The sequence below is a fragment of the Macaca mulatta genome, chromosome 2 (genome assembly GCF_049350105.2).
Source record: "Macaca mulatta isolate MMU2019108-1 chromosome 2, T2T-MMU8v2.0, whole genome shotgun sequence".
Classification (NCBI taxonomy): Eukaryota; Metazoa; Chordata; class Mammalia; order Primates; family Cercopithecidae; genus Macaca; species Macaca mulatta.
In genome coordinates this window covers 55412575-55434971 of record NC_133407.1, presented here as the reverse complement: position 1 = coordinate 55434971, position 22397 = coordinate 55412575, and the positions used below count along the sequence as shown (strand labels likewise).

Sequence of the window (22397 nt, the reverse complement as noted above, 5' to 3'; positions counted from 1 at the left end):
AAGTGACATCAGAAACTTCACAGGTGGTAATGATTTTGAGTCTAAAAGTAGATTTTGCTGATCTTGGCGAGTGCTGGGGCAGAGGGTATTAGGTGTGAGTAGACCTAATACTGAGCAAACCACACAGGCAGATTAGGCTATTTGATATATCCCTCCTTTCAAAGCTAGTGAAACTTCAAAGTCCATTCCATAGTCTGCTCTTTTATGACCACAATGCTTAAAAAAAAAATCTTCCACATCTTATCTTCTTCACTGAGTTTTTCCAGAATTAACTTGGAGTAGGTCTCAAATCTACATGCAATGAGTATTTGTGTACATAATTCATACCATACTGATAGAAATAAACAAGCAGAAAAACAGCAAAACTCCTGGGTTGAGATCTCAGCTCTCACAGTACCTTACCATATGTCCCTTGAGCAAATCCCCTAACCTTAATCTTTCCAAGCCTCAATCTTCTCACTTCTGAGCCAGAAAGATAACAATGCCTAAATCACACAGAATTGTATACGAGCTATGTATGATCACACAGGTAAAATAGTAAGTTCCTACGAGGTAAGTAGCTATTTTAATAATTATTAGAATGGCTAAAGCTCTGACCTTTTGTTGTTTTGCTTTTATTATTTCACTTATGAATGGGCCTTTTTCTATAGGCCATAAACTTCAGAAAATCAGAAACCATATTCTTAATTTATCTTAAAAATTGCAATTAAAATCTTACAGTAAAACTTTATATGTAATGGGCTTTAAACAAATATTTGTGATTAAAAGTGAATAATAATAAGCAATAAAATCCTGAATTTTCTAACCTAGAATGCAGATTAAATCCTGGAAACAAGGAACAAACACATCACAGCTGAATGGGGTCTTATAGAAGAATATGCACAGTTGCACTTTCACCATTTCAAAGTCTGGAAGCTAGCCTACAAAATACAGCTTTCTTCCCTGTGTAGAAAGAAAAACTGGAGGAAAAAAGCGCATCATGTGCATATTTAAAATTCTCTCATTAAAGTTAAATACAACTCACCTCTCTCTCATTGATTTTTTTTTCTGTTAACATAAAAGTTGTAGGCCCTGAAACTTGGTTACCAATCCTGAGTGTTTTAACCTGCTCCCAATCAGGAATTTAGCATGAGGAAGATTCAGATGAACTGTTATGTCCCCACCTTTCTCCGAAACTGCCAGCATCAGAAATTAATTTCTTCTGTCTAGTCCAAGATGATACTATGGTGGCATCACACTTATTTATCAAATACTTGAACAAAAAAACTAAATGGTTTACATATCAAATCACATCATTTTAATAAATTATGAGTTGATTTTGTCTCTTCTCCAATATATACAAAGTATCTAAAGAGTTAACCTGTCTACCGAATGGTTTTAGGCAAATTCCATACTCTGCCCACAAACAGCCTATTCTTGGCTTCTTTGTGCCCACTTTGTTTTGCCTGTCCATTATTTGTGAATATTTCTATCACTCCACTGGAAATTACTTTGAGAACAGGCACATCTTACCTCGTTATCCTCCAAAGGGTATAGCATGATACGTAGCACACTGGCTCTGCACTCAATATTTGCTAAACAAGGATGCTTTCTTTTGCAACCAAAAGCAAAGCAAAGACTTTCATTTTATATAAATAAATTTTTCTCTAAAAATACATAATCACATAATTTTATTTGCTATATGTTCTAAATAGCTCTATGAAGAGAGGAATTTGTTAGCAAAGTGACAGGTCTCCAACAGCACAACTCTATAATTAATAGCTTATCTTTTAAAGTCACAGGCTACATCACATGTAAAGTTACAGAAAGCAGAGACTGATGTATAAATTAGATGTAACATAAAAGCATAAAATAATCAAACAACCATGATCTATAAACTTTTGCCCCTATCACTTCTTGGTGAAAATTTTATAGCATCATATTATTGGTGAGAAAGTACACTGTCTTCAAACTTCACCAAGCTTCCTCTGAGGGAATCCCAAATGGGTCTACCTACTGCCATATGCACCGTTATAACATCATGACACTGCAACTCCATACCATATCTAATAAAGATGGGGGGCCTGGTTTGTTTTATTTTTGTTTTTACAAATCCAAGAAACAGTATAAGAATTTGTCAGACTATATGCCATTTGTAATCCAACATCAAAGCAAAAAGATGAAAACACATTTGACAGCCTTTTAAATAAAATTTCTATCTTCTTGACTTATGTCAGTTGTTGCACGGGTGAAATTTTAAAATTACTACGTCATAAACATGCCACACTCACTCCCAGCAGAATCATGGGATGGGGGAGATGGGGGTGGGGAATGCTGGTTTTAAAGTATGAAAAGGCCTGGTTTCAGTTCAGTTCGGCTGATCACCAGCTATGTGGATTTAGACAAGTAAGATAACTTCTCTAAGTCTATGTCCTCTAAGAGGATGATGATTCCTGTCTCACAGGCCCAATTCGCTCATTGTCTACTATCACTATCAGGTTGTTTATCTTTACTCAATGTTTTTCCAAAAACAACATAAGCTGGCAAGGCCTCACATAGAAAAGACACTCAAATACAGTAGCTTTCATCATTACTTCCACCTTATTCTTACTATGTCACTTCATATTCCAAAAAGAGTACTTAATCTTTGGGCCTATGACAGATGCCCCCTCTTCCCCGACACCATTCCCTGGCCATTCAGTTCTACAAAAACTTCCTTCTTTGAATTTCCTTCCCTCTTTCAGTTTCCTCCTTTGGTACTAACTTGTATAGTGCCTTGCATTGTTAAGTTTTTAAGTCTTTCTCCCTAACTCAATTATATGTCAAAGAAGGAAAGACACTATGTAATTATACTTTCGATCCCCCTCTTGTGACCTATGACAATCCTCTGACTTTAAAGGTGCTCAGAATATGTTTATTAATTGATTATTTTAGCAAAACACAAAAGATGAACTGATTCCTCTATGACCTGATTGTTAACATGGCAAAGTAATGTTTTAAGGGAAAAGACCTCAGCACTTAGTAAACTTTAATCAACTACAGAGGAACAGGCTATTATAATAGTTTTCTCCCTAAATTAATTGCTCCCAATAAAATATTTATTTAAAATCTCAGTCCTCAAAACTATATTGCTCTGAGAAAGTCATTTCCCATAGGCAATTTTCAGCAAATGTGGTCTCCCAGAAAGCATTATGCAGAATTCTACTTGAGTATATTTTTCTAAAGTCTTTCCTGTTGAAGTATATATTTTTCTATTGTTAGGAACTTCTCAAATTATTTTTTGGAAAGGTCATGCAAAGCCTCAGAGAAACTCTACTCCTGGATCAAAGATTTTCTTGTATCATCTGTTGTTCACTTTTGCTATGTTTATCAAATCTCTTAAAAGTCTTTTGAAAGAGGTACCTAAGACCAAATGCCTTTATCTGAATGCCACTAGGTAGAAAATGCAGTTTTCCCTGAATGTTACAGCACTGAAGTTCAAATAATGGCTCAAAATAATTTGGAATTAATTTGTCTATTTAAAATTAGCCCAATGACAGAATAATAAAGAAGGCAAAGAATGTCCAATACTACTTAATCTTAGTTACTTAAAAATTAGCATTTCCTAAGCATTATCTTAATGACATAGCTAAACAGATTTTCACCATACTATATAGCAAAAACTAGATAGGAAAAAAAAGTCTAATAATAGAGAAAGGCACGTAATAAGTGTGGCTTTCATATAATACTAACAAAGGCAAAATAAAATACTGTCAACATTATTCTCTAGTTTATAGAAACATGCTATACTTAAAGACATAGTGTAATTTCTGTATTATTTTTATGGACATAGGCAATCTAAATAATAAATTGTAAATATTTATAAATAGAATATTTTTTCTTGAAAACTGTCTTGATTTCATGGGAATTTTTCTCTGTATATTAAATAAAACATAATCTATCAATGTTCTGATATTTTCTGTTTAAACTATTTTGAACCATTTATTTGTAAAAAGCTTGTAAGGTCCTCAAACTAAAAAGATCTGCAAGAATTCCAATAAAGCTTTCTATTCTATTTGAAATATAACTACCCTCCTAACTCCAAATAACCATTAACCAAATGCAATTGTTTATTGAGTCCTGTATGTAAATCATTCTGTTTATAATAGTGACTGATTATTAAGGATTTTTAGTTCCAGGAAAAAGAATGCCCTGGTTATACTGATACCTTCCCTAAAATAGCAAGATCTGAGAAGTATAAATGTCAGCCACATTGAGCACATTGCAAACTTGTTTTATCATGTATCTATCTGCCACCTTGTTTATCACTAAGGATAGGTTACACAGGCATTCTGAGCATGGACTTTAATAAGAGAAGAGAACTGCCTGGTTGACATTGAGACATTTCTCAGCAAAAAACAAAATACGCCTAACGTTGAAATTATGTTTACTTTAAAATTACCAATTTGGTGACCTATAGGTCACCATCCAGTGCTTTAAAAGAGTTTGGCACAGAAATGAAATGTTTTAAGAAATTAACATGTATCTTCTATTTAATCAAGTTATAATCCCTGATAATATACAATTTTAAATGCTCTTCACTTACTGATATTTTTATATAATTCTTTTGAGATGGAGTCTCGCTCCTCTCCCAGGCTGGAGTGCAGTGGGGCGATCTCGGTTCACTGCAAGCTCCGCCTCCCGGATTCACCCCATTCTCCTGCCTCAGCCTCCCGAGTAGCTGGGACTACAGGCGCCCGCCACCACGCCCGGTTAATTTTTTGCATTTTTAGTAGAGACAGGGTTTCACCGTGTTAGCCAGGATGGTCTCGATCTCCTCACCTTGTGATCCGCCCATCTTAGCCTCCCAAAATGCTGGGATTACAGGCGTGAGCCACTGCGTCTGGCCTAATTCTCAAATAAGGAATTTTTGATTGATTAAAAGTTTTTAAAATTCTTGCTGTATTTTAAAATTAAGTGTTAATACTCCCATTGCCTTTAATATCCACATCCAGTCAGCTGGTACATCCTATGCAGCCTAACCTTATCACATTTCTCTCAGCACACATGTCCTCCTTTTCATTTTAGGGCCATTCCCCTCACCAACTCCTTCATCTCTGTTCTGTGTAACCACAATCTCTATTTCATTCTACATGTTTCCTATACTTCCCCTATAAAATGTCACCAAAACACAACTCCTGTAAGGTTACTGCCCTAAACACCAAGTGTCTGTTTATGTTCCACGCTACGTATTATTAAACTCACTACCTGGTCATCAATGACCTCAAAAGTGTAGCACCAATCTCCCTTGAACACCTGATTCCTCATTTCTTCCTACTCTAGTAAATGCTTCCCAACCCTCACCCCAGGCCTTTCCTCTCTATCCTCTTAGTTTCTGCCATTCCTCTGGAGTCTCTTCAAATGCTGTAGAAAATACAAGTCTTTTAAAGTATTCCAAACATTTATGTTATCAAGCTCCTATCAGCATCCAAAATAAGTATTTTTAAAATCTGTTTTTATTCTTTCACATAGGAGCATGGATTCTAAAACTGGGCTACCTTGGTTCAAGTCCTTATTGTGCTGCTTATTAAGTACCGTTGCACAATTAATTGGACTTGTCTGTGCCTCAGTTCCCCTATCTGTAAAATCAGGATATTAACAGTACCTATCTCATAGGGTTGTTCTGAGGAATACACGAATTAATTTATAAACCTTAGCTTAGCACATAGAAAGTATTCAAACATGTTAGTAATCATTACAGCTATATTCTCATCACTATTCTTTATACATCATCAGTGGAGGCCAGACAAAAAAATTGGTTAAAAACATGAGCACTAGAATAAACAGAATGACAAGCCTCATATCTCTGCAAATGAAAAAATTGTTCTAGTCATGGTCTTTAAGATAAAAGTCATAAGGACTACTTTATGGCTACTTTACAGTAGAAAAGATTAAATGAGATACCTTATTTAAAAGTATACAGCAAGTGGCAACTTCTACTATTTTCATAAATATTTACACCTTTACAATGTCACAGATTTAGAAACTAGTGCATGAAAAGAGTAAATGGTTTTTCCCCAAATCTATCGTTTATTTAAAGAAATAAACAAAAAAACTTAGTTACTTCAAAATAAGTATATTAATATAATAATAATATTGATATCACTTCCTACATTTACAAAGGAGCTCCACTTTTAGAAACCTCATGTATCCTCCAATGAGGTCCATTTTTGTTTTTCTACCTGCCTGGTATAAACATTAGCCTTTTTTGTTTGTTTGTTTTTGAGATGGAGTCTTGCTCTGTTGCCAGACTGGAGTGTAGTGGCACGATCTCAGCTCACTGCAACCTCCGCCTCCTGAGTTCAAGCAATTCCCCTAATTCCCCTGCCTCAGCATCCCAGTAGCTGGGATTACAGGCATGCGCCACCACACCAGCTAATTTTTTGTATTTTAGCAGAGACAGGGTTTCACCATGTTGGCCAAGATGGTATCAATCTCCTGGCCTCGTGATCCACCCGCCTCGGCTTCCCAAAGTGCTGGGATTACAGGCATGAGCCACCGCACCCAGTCAAACATTAGACTTTCAAACCAAATTTAGATATAGTGTTTATAAGAACTCGTGTATCTCTTCAGAACTTGGCATCTTGAAACCAAGATCTGGTAAACAGAAACATCAGTAAGGGGGCCTTTGGTAGGGGAATACTGAATTGTAAGCCTCATCAGTGGCATAAAGCTTTTCTCATCAATTTCTTACCCACAGAAAGCCCTATGTCCTCCAACTCTTCATATCTGTCACTTAGCTTGACCACCCTCCTGCTTTCTTTCATCCATCCACAAACAGTGCTAAAATGTCACTGTTGTAATCAAACAACACAGAAAAAAATAAAATGCTAATGCATCACTTTGACTGTCATCAACAAATGCTAATAAATAAATTATTGGATATAAGATTGAAATTTTTGGATACAATAAGCTGAAAATGGGCTGTAAATTGTAATACTGAGACAAGAAAATATCTTTGATAATACTGTAAATACGAATATGAACTGCTTAAGTCCTCATCTTGCATCCTTTATATTTAGCATAGTACAAGCATATGACATGCATTGACTATTAAACTGTAGTACCTACAGTCTGTAACTATTTAGTGGCTGCAACAGCTGATATTTCATGGTATTCAATAGTAAAACTAATGACAAAATCTATCAATAATCTAGTATAGGACTGGAAACCATTATATTTCTCCTACATAAAAGAAATAAATAAATGAATTAAAACATATATGAAAATTTGATATCTGAATGTTATCTATAAATGTATGGAAAATATGGAACCATCGCTGAATAGAGTTAATACTGCTTCAACAGAATAATATTTTGGTAAGGCTGAAAAATACTGAATACCTTTTGTTCTCATTAGTTATGCATTTAAGGACTGTTCCCTTTATTACGTGTATGTGGGTGAAGTCAGAGTCATCTGAAGACTTTCCCTTATCTGAACCTTCATACTATGTTACCCAGCCACTGTTCATTAAAAAGGCACTTTCTACTTTACAGTTATTTTCGAAGCTCTTATTTTCCCTACCAGATTCTTATTTTTTTAAGGACAAGGTGTATCTATCTTGATTAAGTTTGGTAGATTTCACTAAGCCTAGTGTGGTATTTTTTCACAATATGTATTCACTTATAAATCAACTTTATATGATAAAATAATATTCAAGTCAGCAATGTAATGCTTATTTCATAGAACTAACTATGTCCCCATAAGTCTAGAATCTTCTTAGCTCTCTAAAACAAGTTCATTTTTAGTTAATAGCTTCTGAACTTTTAAAAGTGAAAATGTAGGAAAAATCCAGTGTCAAATACAAATTTCTGGAAAACTACTTTGGAGAAAGACATCTCTTCATTTTGTGAATTTAGCTAAAGAGGGACTGGAATGGAGTTGACATCAGCATGGACATCATCAGTGGTATTTAGATTTCATATTTACCACAATTCTTTTTAATAGTATGATATTATTTAACATTCAGGTGATTTGAATAAATTGGCATTGTCTTGGGGAAAGTTATATGCTCAAGCATGCATTACATACAAATTGTGTGTTCATACTTCACAGGAGTATGTATTTTGCATACCTTTATCAACTATCATTCACCTCTTTTTGTATATAAAACACACATCTCTCAGTTTCCTAAAAGAATGTCAAAAGAGATGATGGTTTTTCTTTTGGAGCATATGAGCATATTATTTCAGAAACGTCTTCACTTTTTTGGAATAATTGATCTCTGTGGAAAAGCAATTCTCTACTCGGTCCAATACGGCTATATTTCATTTTAAGATTAATATTTCCTGAACTGTTTTAACAAAGGTTAATCATAGTAACCTAGAGAACATAACCAAAAACAGTAGAAAAAGAACCAAATGTGTAAGACCGAATTCTCCTAACACAAATATTTCAAGGTATGTGTTACACATATTTTTACAGATTTCATAGGCACATATGATGAGATAGATGCCTCTCTAAAAACATGAACGATTATCTGAAAGAGGTGTTCTGGATCTGTTATGAAAAAAAAAAAAGCTAGTAATATATAGAAAGCTATAACCATGTATTTGCTTTTTTTTCTCAATGATATATCTGTAATGCTTATATAAATGTTTATTTTTTACAATATGAAAAACACTATGTAAAAACCAATTTCCCCACCTCAAATGTAAAAATATAAAATATGTTTAGAGACAGTTAATGCCATATGCCAATAGCTCTTCTTGAATCCTCTGCTTTGCAATCAATAATTCTCCAACCATTAGTGAATATGCTCCATGACTCATCAGAAACAATACACAAAGTTAATGGGGATCATTCTTCCCCTCACCCTCCACACATGCACTGACACTAATGGAAGCTATGCTTCATATAGCGGAAGACAGATTCAAGATGGCACCAAGCCGAAAGGCAACTCTTCTTGAGGCCCTGTATACAATCTAACTCCTCCCCACAAAGAATCCACGACATCCATCTTACATTTTTTGGCATCCTTCAAGAAAATAATAGTAAGCATACTTTATATGGCTAGAAAAGAACCACATTTTTTTCAGCTTAACACTCACTGTGAATGGCAAAATGTACTTCAGTTACGAAAATATCTGAAAGGAATGTTTCCAGGACCTATGCCATTGTGCTTTGTTTACCAGTCAGATGCTTTCTCAAGAATGTGTTCAAATTATAAAGACAGTATCTCCATGTATAGAAACTCTTCAGAGCCCATGTTACAGCAGAAACACATTTTTACCTTTGCTAATATTCAAAACAATACCCTCCTATCTGCAAGTAAAAATCTTTCATTCTTATGAATTCAGCAATCTTTTATTAACATCTGCTCAGGACTTTGGATTTGTTTTTTTTTTTTTTTAATTTTCTAAAGAAAGTTCTAGTAAAAGAAAACACATATTAAGTATTTGAAGATAATTGCTATTTACTAAAAACTCTATTTTAAAATAATTTTAGTGACTCGTTTATGTTTTGTAACTTCAGGACAATGGTAACTACAGTGTCTCTAAAATGTTCCTAAGTAACAATCATACTCTATTTTGGCCTTTGAGAGGTGTTAAGACTCATTCTCTAATTATAAGTCTTTCTCTATTATTACTACCTCACCATCAAATCTCTAAACTAAATAGCAGCTTTGAGGAAATAAAAATAGATGTTAGGTGGTGTGTTTTCTCAAATTTTGGTTACAATGGATAAGAAAGACAAGGTATTTCTACATATAATAAAATAAGCCAATTTGATTGTTTTGACCAGCAAACTCTTTAAGCTTTCTCCCAGAATATTGTTTTTCTGCTTTATCCTAGAACAACACTGTTCAAAATAAGTACGATGTTAGCCATATTTGTTATATTAAGTTTTCTAGACATCATGAAAGAAAGAGAGAGAGAGAGAACAGGTGAAGTTTAATCTAGTAAGATCTTCTATTAGAACCAATATATCAAAAATTATCATTAAAACATATCATAAATATAAAAACATTAATCAGATGTTTTACATTCTTTCCCCCATATAAAGTTTTCAAAACCCAGCAGTATTTTACACTTCTCAATCTGGACTAGACACATTTCAAGTGCTCAACAGCCGCATGTGGCTACTGTACTGGACAGCACATTCTAGATTTCCAAACATATGAAGCTTTTTGGCCTAAAAGACCATATACTTTAAAATCTTCCTATGTCACATTCTCTATGATCCATATTGTTGGGATTTTATTTTGAGCCAATCACTTCATGAACCTATTTCACTTCTTTCCTCCACTCTCTTGACTCTCATATCTACCACCCACCCTAATGCCTTTGCTTACAGAATTTTAAAAACCCAATCACCTATTCTTTTCAGCTTCTTCTAAGCAATACCTGAGATGTTCTCTAATCTGCACATCTAACACCAAGCAGAAAGCCAGAAGGTGCAGCAAGATTATTTATTCTCTGTTTCCATAAATAGATCAATCAAATACAGCCCTAATGTATGGCAACAGTGACAAATGGAGGGGCGTTTTTTTCTTATAATGAAGATAAGGCACTTTATATAATAAAGTAGCACACCCTTCTTCAATGAGAAATAAAACTTTCAATGAGAAATATAATTTTACTCTTTTTTTCTCCCAGGAGAAATTTTGGGTTAGTCTGTTCTTGTTCTGGAACAAAACCCAGTGTTTCATTTCATAGGAATTCTGTGCCCAAAGGAAGAACAGAATGTTGGAATCAAAATTTAATGAATTCAACTTGGAGTCTAACTTTGCCTCAAATGTGGAAATGTAAACACAAGCAATAATATCTCAAACCATGTAACACTTCAGTTTCTCTTTGGCATGACTGCACAGAGAACCACACTTGATGTGTAGCTACACACAAATTTGTTCATAGTTATATAAGGAAAAAATTAAACTAGGCATATGTGAGGTTTTTCTGAGTCTCTTAGTAATAATGAAATCTGATTATTATGTCTTAAGTGATACTATAATTATAGATGAACAGGTTTTCTGTTGCTGACCCAACCTGTTCTTAAAACACAAAAGGCAACTTTTGTAGTCTTCAGCAAGGAAACCCCCCGTTAAACTAATAAGACTAAAAAACCTATGCCGACATTTTCAAAGAAGATCTAACAATATAATAATAATAAAGTAACTCCCATGCAAATACACAAAACAGATAAAAACTAGAACATTAGGTTTTCCTAAAAAGTTGAGCCGTAGTTGTCACCAACTTTAAGAAAGCAAGATACAAATGACAACGATGTGCATTCTCAGGCTACAAAATAACTTATTCAGTGCCTCTATCTATAACTACATCTAAGACAGTCTAAGTATTGAACTGCACTTTCCTGGGATAAATTTTACAGTCGTTGAACTTTCATTTTCTGTCTGGGTGATAATATTTTATCTCAACAGCAAGGAGAAACACCAACACACTTAGGAACCCACACAGAAAGATAACTGTGGAGTGGCTCTCTTATGCTGGTATAGAATACTTATGTACTAAACACCCTCTGTGTATAAACAGACACTGTGTTCAAACCCAGGAGGAAGGGACACAGTGTCCACCGGTGTAGTATTTCAAAGCACGTTGCACAGGGCCCGAAAGTCTAAAAGCATTAATTATGACTTCTCTCCTAGCGTATTAATTTAAGAAATTCCTCAGAGTATATGGCAGAGTTTGCCATCCATCTGCTATGACTTGTGCCTGTGCTGGTGGGCACACAAAGTAAAGTCAGCGGCAACAACCTTTCTGGCAGCTTCTTAATTTTAATCCTGGGTGGACATACTCCACGGAAATACACCCCAGAATCCCAACAGCCGCATACTCTCTCGGTCCCAGAGAGCCCTAAGAACACAATATTAGTCTGGTAGCAACACCCCTGTAGTTGTAAAGTGCTGTGCGAGAGGAAGGCATAAGCGCCACCATATACCTGCTCGTGTTACTGGCTCTCGAATCAAAGTATTCTCACATGACACATTACTACCAATAACAGATTCCGGCTCCGTTTAAAAAAAAAAAAGTGGGGGGGGGGCTACATATTTGTCCTGCTTTTGTCTAAAAACCAGAACCCAAGTACTAACTACTTTTCATTCTTTTCAACCTTTCATGAAAGCAATTCAATCAAACAACTGCGGCTCCACCCAAAGAGCTTCTATACTTACTTTTCTTACAGTTTTTGAGTGACGCACTGCAAAACGATGAAAAAAAAGAAGAAAAGGAGGAGGCAGCCCTCTCCTGCAGGGCGTCTTCCGCCCTGTAAACTTGGCAAAAGGCAAACTGGCCTGAAATACAGCACTCTCCATATAAGGCAGCCCAGCTAAACATGTCATGCGTAATTTATGGGTAGCAGGCAGAGAATTAACCTTTGCGTGCACATATTTGGCCCAGATGAAAACCGGGCGGGATGGCAGCCCCGGGGCCAGGGATGCGGGAGCCGCCTGGAGGACCCGCGCGCCGCTCGCCTCGGAGGGACTCGCACCTTCCCCCGACAAAGATCATTAAGTTGTGAGTACACTTGCACGCACCTGTTTCTCTTCTCGCCCCACTGTTTCTCCCTGGGTCCCGCTGGGTTGCCAAGCCGTGCGCCGGCTGCGCCGTGACAGCGTCCGCAGAGCCCACGGCGGGGAAGGGCGCAGGAGCGGCTGCGGCTCACCCTCCCGCCTTCCCCCGGGCAGGAGGTGCTGAGGGACGCGAAACCAACCACCGCGCGCGGCCCGCCCCTGCCCGGGAGAACCGCGGCCGGCGAGCACCTCCTCGCACTTCCTCCTTCAACCACCGGCAGCCCCGCCGGAGTCCGAACAATGAAGCGCGGCGGACCAGCGCGGGGAAACTGTGAAAATGGAAACTTACCTCTCACATTTTTTTTTCAGAGGCGGCCCGACTGTCGACCGAATGCCCAAGGCATTGTGGGAGTCATGATTCCAAGATGCCCGCGACGGAAAATGGAACTTGTCAGCTCCTTGTCACGGGAGCATTGTGGGCGCTACAACTCACTCAGCTGCAGTGAAAAGACTGTTGCATGTCTCTGTGCAGCCTCTTATCGCGGAGGTCTGGCTTCCGCTGCTGCTGCGCGGCCCCTCCCCCGCCCGCCCAGCCCCACCAGGAAGCCCAGGGCGGACTCGTGGAGCTCCTAATGCACGCGGCGGCGAGGAAAACGCTCTTCAACTTTCGGCTGGCGCCCTCCCGCGCTTCCCCGGGCCCCAGGGTCGCCTGTCAACCGGACAGAGTCCGCAAGGGCGGGTGATGGGTGCTTGCCCCGCGGCGCCGAGAGCAGGAGGAAGCTGGAGCCCGCGCGGGCGCCGTGGATCCCCTCGGCCTCCCGTTGGTATCTTCCATCTCATGCGTTCAACATTGTAACCTCGCGGCGGGCGTGCAGACCGGACGCCCTCCAGCTACTTACTTCTACCGACTAGCTCGACACACCAGTGGGTTCGTTTTGAAAGAGGCCCTTGCACCGGGCTTTACAAGGAAGCCGGCAAGGTTAGATTGAAGGTTAGAAGCCGATTAGACTAGAATCCTGCGATCTGGTGAGACTGCCGCCTTAAAATGCACCAAACAGTTTTTGAACCTGGAGGGCTAACAGGCGGGAAAAACATCTTCAAGATTGCCACTGTACAGCCTGTCCAGTTTTGGAAATCCTTAGTGAAACTGTCACACAAGCACAAACACTCATATGTCAGCTTTCCTTCTACTTTGTAAATAATATTTGTAATTTACAAGCCACTCTATTTCCAACTTTACACCATGTGATTTAGAGAAAGCAAAGCTCCCTCTTTAAAAATAATACATTACTTTCTGAAATACCGCGATATTCCACAGCAAGTAAGCCATATTGTCGCTAGAGCAAATAAACCACAGCCCCACATCATAATTCACTGGGTGCTGTAAGATGTAACTTGGCTTCGCTTTGAATGGAAAGAATGCTGAACGTCTGTGATGTGATGAAGTTTTGGAGATTGGGGGCAGGATTTCCTTTGAATGTAAGGAATTCGGATAACTTGTGCAACGAAGATTCTAATGAAAAACGTTTGTCCCATGTTTGGGACACAATTTGGGACAAAAATGCTGGATATGGTACAACATTCTTCCTGCAGGTTAGGTTGTGTTGAAGAAAGTGAGGCCAGCTCGCGGTGAAGGAAAAACATCAGAAAGGTGCTAAAGTGCAGAAATACCTTCCAGAGGCACTAACAGCCGACTTGAGTTCTTGACCTTTAGCTAGATCCACAAAGCACTGAGTTAAAATTGTACACTGAGCCCTTCCAGAACAAATAATTAATTAAATGGTGCCTCTTCCCAGCGTTAATCGTTTAAAAGGACTCAAGTCCCCACACAGTTTTAGCAAACTAAAAGAACACTGACACTTTCTCAGAGAACAGGAATGGGAACTTTCTATCTGCCCATTAGTAACTACCCCAAGCTATGAAGACTTCCATTCCTCTTACTAAGCATTCAGCAACTACATTTAATGCCTACTATGCCAGTGATGCAAGAATGGATAAGACAGTCCCTACACTCAAGGATAACACCTCTACTAGGTGAGAGACAAACCAATTAATTCTGCATAAGGGATAAGTGCTATGATGTTGGAAGCAATCCCACGAGGGCTCTGAGGATGGTGAAGGAAGGGTTCCTGGAGGATTTACATTTAACTGGTGCCTTGAAAGATGTGTAGAAGTTGGCAATATCAAAAGGGAGTAGAGTCCAGGTGGAGAAAAGAAAAGAGCAGGACAGGCTGGATGGCGTGGCTCACACCTGTAATCCCAGCACTTTGGGAGGCCATGGAGGGTGGATAGCTTGAGGCCAGGAGTTTGAGACCAGCCTGGGTGACATTAAAAGACCCTGTCTCAAAGAAAATGAAAAGAGTAGGGTATACACAAGGGGCCTGCCAGCCTTCTCAGCCTTTCTATGAGAAGCGAGGGGAGGGTAGTACAGGAAAGTGGCAGGAGATGACGCGAAAAGTAGGTCTGTGTTAATCTAACAAGTCTCAACTTTACTGTCAAAACTAATGAGCTAGAAAAGTTTAGGCAGCAAGGGCCAGAGATGGAGTCTAGACTTGTATTGCAGAAAGTTCCTGTGACGGCAGCTTGGAGGGTGAATGAGAGTGTGGGATGGAGGGGTGAATGGGTGTGGACAGACTGGAAAAATGACTCATGCAGGGAATGAGGAAGGGAGGAGCCTTGGGAGACTCTCAAATCCCTGGCTTAGCCTACTGAATTGCTTACTACTTGCCTTTTAATGTCTTCATTTTGCCTCCCATTGTCTATGATATTAAAGGCCTAACTTCTTAGTAGAGCAACCTTTGCATCTGCTAGCAGGTTGGTGTCCTAGCTGGCTTCCATGCCCCTCTGCTTAGAATGCCTGCAAACCACTAAGGACTAATCCTGGTGGTAGAAATTTATTTTCAATTGTTCTCAAACCCTTGTAGAATTCCAAGTTAGAACTGTGGTGTTCTTTTATCATGTGGGTTAGAAAATTTGCTGTTTGGAGCAACATGGTGAAACAAAGGACTTTTGAACCTGTTTATGGTGCAAAAGGGGAAATTATGTTTCTACTTCAACACTGAAGGAGGGGGGAACTTCTGGGAGCAAAAGAGAAATTGAAACTGAGATGAGACATGTTTTTTGCTCCATGACAGAATACAAAGAAATACAAGGATGATCCTTTAATGTTAGAAACAGTAGAATAACCATCCTGGTAAATAAAAAAGAAGAGAAAAACATGTTATTTTACATTAGATACGGAGAAAAACATGGCTAAGAAAACTCATAAAGCAATGGTCAATCTATAACTCAAAATGAGTCCAAATAAATTGTGATATAAAGCTACATTACCACTGATTTGGCCTAATTTACTATCATTGATAACATAACATGAATGATAATATTTAAAATATTAAAGCACTGTAACAGACACCAGATCATATGTTAAAACTATTAAATCATGGTGTCAGCTTTCAACTGCCAGTAACATCTTAACCACATTTCAAACTATGGAAAGTACTAAAAAATCATTATAGTAATAAAAAGTTAATAGTTCCTCATTTAGAATACCATTGATATCCCCTCAGTGCCAGGAGAACATTATAGTTACTCCTATTTCTGTGAAGTGTATAGTCCACAGGTTCATAAGTGAGTATATCCGTGAGTATAAAAAGAAGGTCATTTGTGGGTGGAGAGGGAAATTATAGAAAACAATTTCAGGTAAAATAAACTACATTTTCAGATAAAGGAAAGAGTGTTCACTACAGGTTCCTGAAATATTTCAGTCCATTCAAGTTTTAATTATACCAATGAATCTCAAGAGAAATACAGTTAAGGGATATGGTTTTTATAGATAATATCAGCTCCTTGTTTACCAATAATAAAGATAAAGATAATGGCAGCATTTATCTTTTTCAGTCCAATGGGGATATTTAAGGTAACTATGTAAGTGTGTGAGTGCCTGTGTGAATTGTGACTTACTTCTTCTGCATACCGCATTCATAGCTCAGTAAGCTCTCACTGCCTCTGCAATATAACTTGTCTTTCCTGACACACACACACACACACACACACACACACACACACACACACTCTTACCCACACAAATCACCTAAATAAAAATATCTCAAGGAGGTATACCCTTTTAAAATGATATTTTTATTATACCAGGATAAAAATAATTGATTGAAAGATGGTGTCAAAACCAGAACCTAGTCTCATGTCCTGTGCTTCCTAATCAATATTTAAATATAGATAGTCAAGAGAAGATGACTCTAAAAGGCAATCAAAAGTTGCAAACATTCTTGTATGGAGAATCAAGTTTAAGTAGATGCATTAAATGTATCACATTAAACTTCACAACAGGGTTGAGGAGAGAGGTGAGACCTTTTGTAGAATTCAAACTTGTTCAGATATTTGAATAAATATACTTGAGAAAAAGAATTACATGAATTTAGTTTATCTTCAAAGACCTTTATATATTTTGTACACAACACAATTTCTTTGTGCTCACTATTTAAAAATAAAAATATTTATTCTAATAGATACTGTGTATATATTTGATATATATACAATATTATATATACATGTTATAATATACATATATGTATACATAATATACAATATATGTATAACATGGCACATGAATGTGAAAATATATAAAATCAGTATCTTTGCTACTAAATGTTTGTAAAATTTAAAACAGTTAAATATTATGCATTTCTCAAGTTATTTTACCTAAAAGTTGAATCTATATATTCAATATCATTATTTTGGGATTTGGCAATAGAGAGACAGTAAGCAAATACATTTTGAAATTAAAAGTTCAAAATTATAGAATTTTAGCATTGAATGGAATGTTAAAGAGCATCTGGCCTTGTTCCCTTGTTAAACCAGAGGAGTGCATTATATAAGGAACTTGGCACCATGGCAGAGCAGAACTGACATCAGTGTCTTCTGACTCTCTCAGGCCATTCATTTTCATTGTCTTTTTTTTTCTTAAAGACAATGAGGCCAAGAAGCAGCTCTAAAATAGGCCTAACAGTTCCCCCAGTTTAATGTGAGGAGGTGCTACATTAGATTTCCAAGAGTATAGTTCTTCCTTCCTCTGTTTCTTCCTTCTTTCCTTTTTTCCTTGTTTTATTCTTTCTATTTTTTCATCCCTCCTTTCTTCTTTCCATAGAGAAAACACCTTTCACACAATGACTCTATTCATTTCACAAACATTTATTGAGCATCAGCCATGGCTAACTCCTATTCTAGGTACTGTGGTTCCAGAAATGAACAACACAGATAAATCACTTCCCTCAAAGGGGTTGCATTCTACTAGGGGGAGAGAAGCAACAAAAAATAAGTCAAAAATAAAAAATAAAAGATAAATAATGAGGTAATTTCAGATGGAGATAAGCGCTATGAAATAAAATAAAGCAGGTTAGGGGGATTTGGGAGAGGAGGTTGTGTGAAACAGGATGGAGGACTGAGCTGGTCATATGCAGGCAAGGTTCTCAGCGAAGTGAGGAATAACTGGGGAAAGAGCATTCAAAGCAGTGGGACTGCATGGCAAGAGCCCTAAGGCCTGAGTTCACCACAGGGCTAGAGAGCCCTATGGTGAACAAAAACGACCTAACCTCAAGGAGCTTACAGTTAAGAAAGAGGGAAAAAATGAATCTCAATCAAATTCATCACGCTCAAAATGCAAAGCTACAGCCATGATACTTTTCCTCACTGGGAACCATTGACATGTTTGATTATGTTAGAGGCAAGGGTCGGGGTGGGGTGATGGAACGTTATCTAAATTTGGTTTTCACAAAGATAACTGGATAACTCTTGACTGCTGTGTAAAGGCTGATAGTCTAATCTCAGAACAGAATGCATGACGTGCACCACTGCTGGGAATGAGAGCAAACCAAAAGTGGGCTCTGTCTAGGAGGGCAACGGGCAGCAAATGGCTGGGGACCCAGCAGCAGAATGTGATTTGGTTGAAGACCCTCAGCAATGGGGTACAACAAACATTAGAACCTTACATCTCAGTGTTGAAGAGAAGCTGTAAGACTCATGATCCTCAAGATAACGTACCTTGAGGGAAGGGAGATGTGGTATGCCTGTCTGTGTGTGACTTATTTATTACTTGGTGTCAACACAATGTAGAAAATTCAAAATTAATGAAGGTAGAATATTTTTGTATCAGTGGTGTTTCCAGTTCTCAGAGATAGGAAACTGTTCGTATTACAGTTTATTTCCTTCTAGGCTTTTCCCGTGCATTTTTAAAAGCATAGTTAATATTGTACTATATATGCAATTTATTTTCTAAATTGAATCTTTTGAGACAAGCTTATAAAACAAAGGACACCCCCCATGTCATTTATATGTAATCTTAATTTTTCATGAGGTAATGGAAGCTGGAAAGTTGGCCCTTGACCAAAGCCTTGCAGCTAACACAAGGACAAGCCTCCTGCCCCACAGTGTTTCACAGCCAGTACCCTAAGCTCTGGAATTCATCTGTCTAATGTGTAATATATTTATAAACACTCTACCTGGGATGTATGTATACCTTCTACTATGGACTGTCATTAGAGACAAGGAAATATGCAATTGTGATCTTTCAATAAATTAAACAGATATAAAAATAAATATATAATACACCCAGAAGATCAAAATTGACATATTATCTATTTATGCTTATAATATGTAACTACACGTAATATTGTAAAACACTTTCTACCATTTCATAAAATTCTGTGTTGTCATTTAGCCCAGAATTCCCTTGCAGTCTTTTAAAAATAGTATCTAATAGGGCTTTTAATATAAATATTGTGATGTAACTGTTTTATGTACTGTAACCCAAACATTTCTACATAGTAACACTGTTCCATATAGAAAACAAATATGAAAAAATATGGCCATTGTCTTACTTATTTCTAAAGGCAAACCAATCTTTGACAATGCCAATAGCAGGGTTGATGTTCTTAAATGCTGGCTGTATCTCTATCTACTTATTCATTGTATTCTTGAGGTTCCTTTCTTTTGGTTTCTATGATATTCCACATCTCTCTCTCCATTCCATGGTGTGAGTTCTCTCCATGGATCTTTCGTTAGCTCCTCTTATTCCTTCTTGCCTATCTGAGTTTCCTGAAATTACCTTCAAATCATGTCTCAAAAGATGTTCTAAAGAGACCTTTGAATAAGAACAACATTTGTCCCATTAATAAATGGTGGGAGTTTCACATATCTGTTTCTTTGTCTCTTCTTTCCTCTTTGCCTTGTCCAAAAGAACGGGAACTGAGCAGCGCAGTCACAAATTAATTTTAATATCTTAACTTAGGCATCAGTGCACTGGCTATTGCTCCTTAATACATTTAGCACATAGTCATTGAGGGCTGACTATGTGCCAACGGCTGTGCTTGGCACTAGGGATGAAGAAGTTATTAAGTCTTCTGCAAGGTGTTCATAGTCTAGCGGCTGGGGACAGACGTGGGGGAAAAAACACAGTTGGAAAAGACTGTAGCAAATGAAACCATTCAGTTAAATTCCACAAACACTGCATGCTTACCATGTGCCAAGCAGATGGCAAGGAGGATAGGACTGGGCAAGGCGGTGCTCCTCACGGACTCCAAAGCAGCTGGCAAATGGTAAAATTACCCGACACTTGTTAAGAGCTTCATGGCAGAAAGAAAGTCAGAAAAAGTCATGAAAGCCTATTAGACAGATAAGAGACTTGATCAGAAAAACACTTTTAACAAATATTGTCCTAGCAACATGAGGAGAAAGTTTGTTGTTCAGATTTTTCATGCTGTCATTATGGAAAGCTTATTTCCTAGAGGCTGAGGCTTCATTGGCTTGCCTCAGTGAATCCCAAACTGGCCTTGCAACTCTCTCTCCTTGCCTTCCCTAGGCTTTCAGTAACAAATCCTCAACTAGGTGATGGGAGATTATCTGATTAAAGTAATTCACACTAAGGCGAGAATGAGGCTTAATCCTTCAAGAGTGTTTGCTTTAACAAAGGATAGCTTGTTAACCCTAATGAACTGCTCATTGGAAGAACTCTGCAAAAGTATCCCCCCTCCTCACCTTCCCAGACTTGCCAACCCCACGTCCTTCCTTTTCATTTGTCTTTCATGAAGCAAAGGAGGAATGGAAGTGTTAGGGACTCTAAGGTCACACATTATCTCCTTGAACTTATCACAAGAGGTATGTGAGGTAATTATGACCCCATGCTCATAATAAGGAGACTGAAACTAGGGCGGTGGTTCTTAACTCTGACTACATTTTGGATAGGCGGGCTGCAACCCAGACAAATTAAATCAAAATTTCTGGAAGTGGCATCCAAGTGTCTGTATCTTTTTTAAGCCCCTTAGATGATTCCAAAGCGCAGCCAAGGTTGCCAGCTTCTTGCCTAAACTCTGCAGGAAGCTAGAGCTTAGGAAATGGAAATTACCCAGAATAGGTAGCAATCCATTGACCTGTTCCATTTTTTCCTTTGGCAGGTAAAGTTTATTTGGCTCAATAGAAACAGAATTATCTGCAGGAAACTTGGTCTCAAATAGAATTAGATTTGGGTAGGCTGGTGCCCATATGCATCTAGAAATGAGGGAGTTAGGACAAGCTGTGGATAGCTAAACTGGTGGTGCAAGGTGGTACATTTTGTCATGCACATGGTTGGAAGTGGTGCTTCTTCGGCAACCAAAATATGCTTCACTTCATACCAGGTAAGCATTAGTGATCCATAGGATTACAAACAGATAAGACAAACAGTTAAGATCACACAAAGGAGAATCCTACATATTCTGAAATGCTTAGGTTGCTGTTTGTTTAAAATTCTATACCCTGTCTCTTGCTAAGAAATTGTGATTATAAGTACCCCCTTGAGAGTGACATCAGAGCCTCTGGGAGATTAAGTGTGTTCTTGGCCACTTCCTTTTGAAGATATACGTTATCTTCACCAGTTACATACTCATATGTATAATTATGTGTATTCAACAAAAGCTACTCTGTATATTTAATATATTTTATAAATTCGTTCAATAAATTAACATAGTTAAATTATAAACATAAACAAATTAACAGAACATACCTCATTTGAAACTCATTTGAAGATAATGTTAGACATCTTAGTTTATGGCCTTTGTGAATGTGCCGTCAGTCCAAATGACCCTCCTGGCCCCACCTGGATGGATTTGAATGCCTATGTTTCTGCAATGGGCTTAGCAATGAGTAACTGCTGACAGGGCCTGATTCCATCGAGCCCTCCCAGTAATGAATGTGTTTTTAGACAATGTGGAGCATTCTTTTCCTTTTTCAAACTTTTCTGGCCCTAGGTCACCAGCTCACCAGTTACTGCTGCATTTTCATTCTAAACCTTATTGCTATCAACTTTCCTATCCGGTCTATGAATACTCACTGAGCACCTGGCATAATTCTAGTCTTTCCTAGAGTCTGAGACTACATGGTAAGCAAAACTAGACCTGAAGTCTCTTGAAGTATACAGTCTAGCAAGGACAATGAATATGAAATGGTAAATAATTATGATCAACTAAGTAAATAATATAAATGTGCAAAATTTAGTGAAGGAGAAAAATGAGAGTGTGTAACTGCTGAATCTAAACAGATAAACAATTATAATTATTTTAATGCTCTCTCCCTTTTTTATTGAATTCAGATGTCTCACATTATAGTTGAAAGTCTTCACAATACTTGTACTATATGTGCATATTGTCTGAAATCCTCTTCATTTATAAGGACAGAATTCTATTAGTAGTTGCATGAAATAGTGACTATTTGTGTTAAGTGGCAAGGTGTCCATCACATAGTCCCTAAAGGCAAGATTAGAAGATATCTGTGACTGATCATTAGTATATGCTCTTGCTGTTACTGTCTTTGGTGTTACTATCATTCACTTCTTGGGCTTTATCTTTTAAGGGTATGATATCTACAA

At 37.7% G+C, this 22397-nt stretch overlaps 1 protein-coding gene and 1 long non-coding RNA gene across 47 annotated transcripts in view; one reads left to right on the top strand and one right to left on the bottom strand.

The window, feature by feature from the left end:
- The window catches only part of MBNL1 (muscleblind like splicing regulator 1), a 222733-nt gene that overhangs the window by 187653 nt on the left and 12683 nt on the right, over positions 1-22397 (bottom strand). For 25 of the 46 annotated variants that reach the window (XR_001443154.3, XR_013413604.1, XR_013413606.1 and 22 more), the window contains exon 1: positions 12837-13000. Coding sequence is in view for 4 of the 46 variants with exons in the window: in XM_077991584.1 (XP_077847710.1) it covers positions 12149-12316 (168 nt within the window). In the remaining 42 variants the exon portion in view is untranslated. Of the gene's footprint in view, positions 1-12148; positions 13001-20015; positions 20122-22397 lie in introns of those variants that run through there. The other 21 variants (XM_015131821.3, XM_077991587.1, XM_077991580.1 and 18 more) reach the window with 6 other exon arrangements.
- Positions 9260-15633, top strand: LOC106997048 (uncharacterized). Its single transcript, XR_013413608.1, has 2 exons — positions 9260-12491; positions 12857-15633. It is a non-coding gene; the product is annotated as an uncharacterized LOC106997048 (long non-coding RNA).